Below are 1631 nucleotides of genomic sequence, written 5' to 3'. Positions count from 1 at the left end.
AGAGAGAGAGAAACATTTATGTGAGAGAGACATCGATTGGTTGCCTCCTGCATGCGCCCCAACCAGGTCTGGGGATTGAACCTGAAACCCATGTATGTACATACGTACGTGCCCTTGACTGGGAATTGAACCTGTGACTGTTTGGTGCGTGAACTGGTGCTCTAACCACTGAACACACCGACCATGGCTATGAGTCATTTTTTAAGAAAAGACAGTATACATGGAGGGTGAACATTTGGAGTCGTTGCATCTTTAAAATGTCTCTTTTTCTCTATGAGATATAACATTCTTGGGCATTGATTCTTTTCTTTCAAAATACCATAGACATTACTCCATTGCGTATATATGTCTACTTAATTGCATATAGTATATAAGATATACACGTATGCATTTAATTGTAAAATATATCATTCCTAGAGAAGACTGCACATAACACACATGTATAGTTTGCAGAACAGTTTTGAAGCTGTGTTTATATAACTACCAATGAGGTCAAGAAATAGAATGCTGTCAGTACCGATGTGCTCTGTTGTTGGGTCTAGGGCTCAACCTATGTACCATCTTTCATTGGATATGGTGAAAGAGGGAAGATAAGAAGTCGTGCCTTACAGCAAAAGTTAGAAATGGCAGATGAATGGGCAGAGAGTTCTAAAAGAGAGTGAAGTTTAAGGCCACAAATGTCGATCTTTGGGGAAATAGAAGGAAAAGCAGAAGCCACTGACGGGGCTCATCACTGGATTATACTCTCAGGCACCTGTGACCTAGAGAAAAATACACTTCCGATAGGTATGCTGGACTGGAGGGGATGTACAACTGGCCTAGAGACCAGATGAGAAGCTATTTTTCATGTCCACGACTATTCCAAAGATATTTACATTTGCTGAGCAATTGCTAGGTTCAGGCTCTGTGCCAAGCACTTGACTTGTGTTCACTCATTTATTCCCATGAGATAAGAGCGATTACTATTATTCTATTTTATAGCTGAAGACACTGAGGATGAGCACGATGTAGCAACATGGCCACGGGCACATGGTGAGTAAAGGATGGAGATGGGATTTGAATCTGTGCTCAAATCTATGTTCTTAACCAACACCCTTGTACCGAACTAGAGGCCCGGTGCACCAATTCGTGCACCAGTGGGGTCCCTCGGCCTGGCCTGTGGGATTGGGCCAAAACTGGCTCTCCGACATCCCCCTAGTGGTCCCGGATTGTGAGAGGATGCAGGCCAGGCCAAGGGACCCCACCAGTGCAGGATCAGGACCGGGGAGAGACGGGGAAGGATGGCCAGCTGGGGAGGGACCTCGGGAGGGCTCCAGGGCGTGTCTGGCCCACCTCACTCAGTTCTGATAGGCCGGACCCCAACAGCAAGCTAACCTACAGGTCAGAGCGTCTGCCCCCTGGGTGGTCAGTGTATGTCATAGCGAGCGGTTGAGCGGCCTTAGCATATCAATAGCATATTTACGCTTTGATTGGTTGAATAGCCGAACTGGACACTTAGCATATTAAGCTTTTATTATATAGGATTAGATGTAATAGTGTACAACCTCGAAGGAGTGGACCCTTGGGGAAGAAGGAAAATTGGGTCTGGAGTCCAGGAAGGAGATTAGGTTGAAGAAGAAGGATGAGGGCAT

The 1631-nt window shown here is 45.7% G+C and overlaps 1 protein-coding gene across 1 annotated transcript in view; it reads left to right on the top strand.

Annotated features, from left to right (window-relative positions):
* The first annotated feature begins 1015 nt into the window (after window positions 1-1015).
* The window catches only part of CD300E (CD300e molecule), a 6466-nt gene continuing 5850 nt past the window's right edge, over window positions 1016-1631 (top strand). The window contains exon 1 of the mRNA XM_006107961.2: window positions 1016-1032. Coding sequence (XP_006108023.2) covers window positions 1016-1032 — 17 coding nt within the window. The remainder of the gene's footprint in view (window positions 1033-1631) is intronic.

This window comes from Myotis lucifugus, unplaced genomic scaffold (assembly GCF_000147115.1).
Source record: "Myotis lucifugus unplaced genomic scaffold, Myoluc2.0 scaffold_1608, whole genome shotgun sequence".
Taxonomy (NCBI): domain Eukaryota; kingdom Metazoa; phylum Chordata; class Mammalia; order Chiroptera; family Vespertilionidae; genus Myotis; species Myotis lucifugus.
Note: the sequence above shows the minus strand (reverse complement) of the source record. Positions and strands in the feature narration are given on the sequence as shown.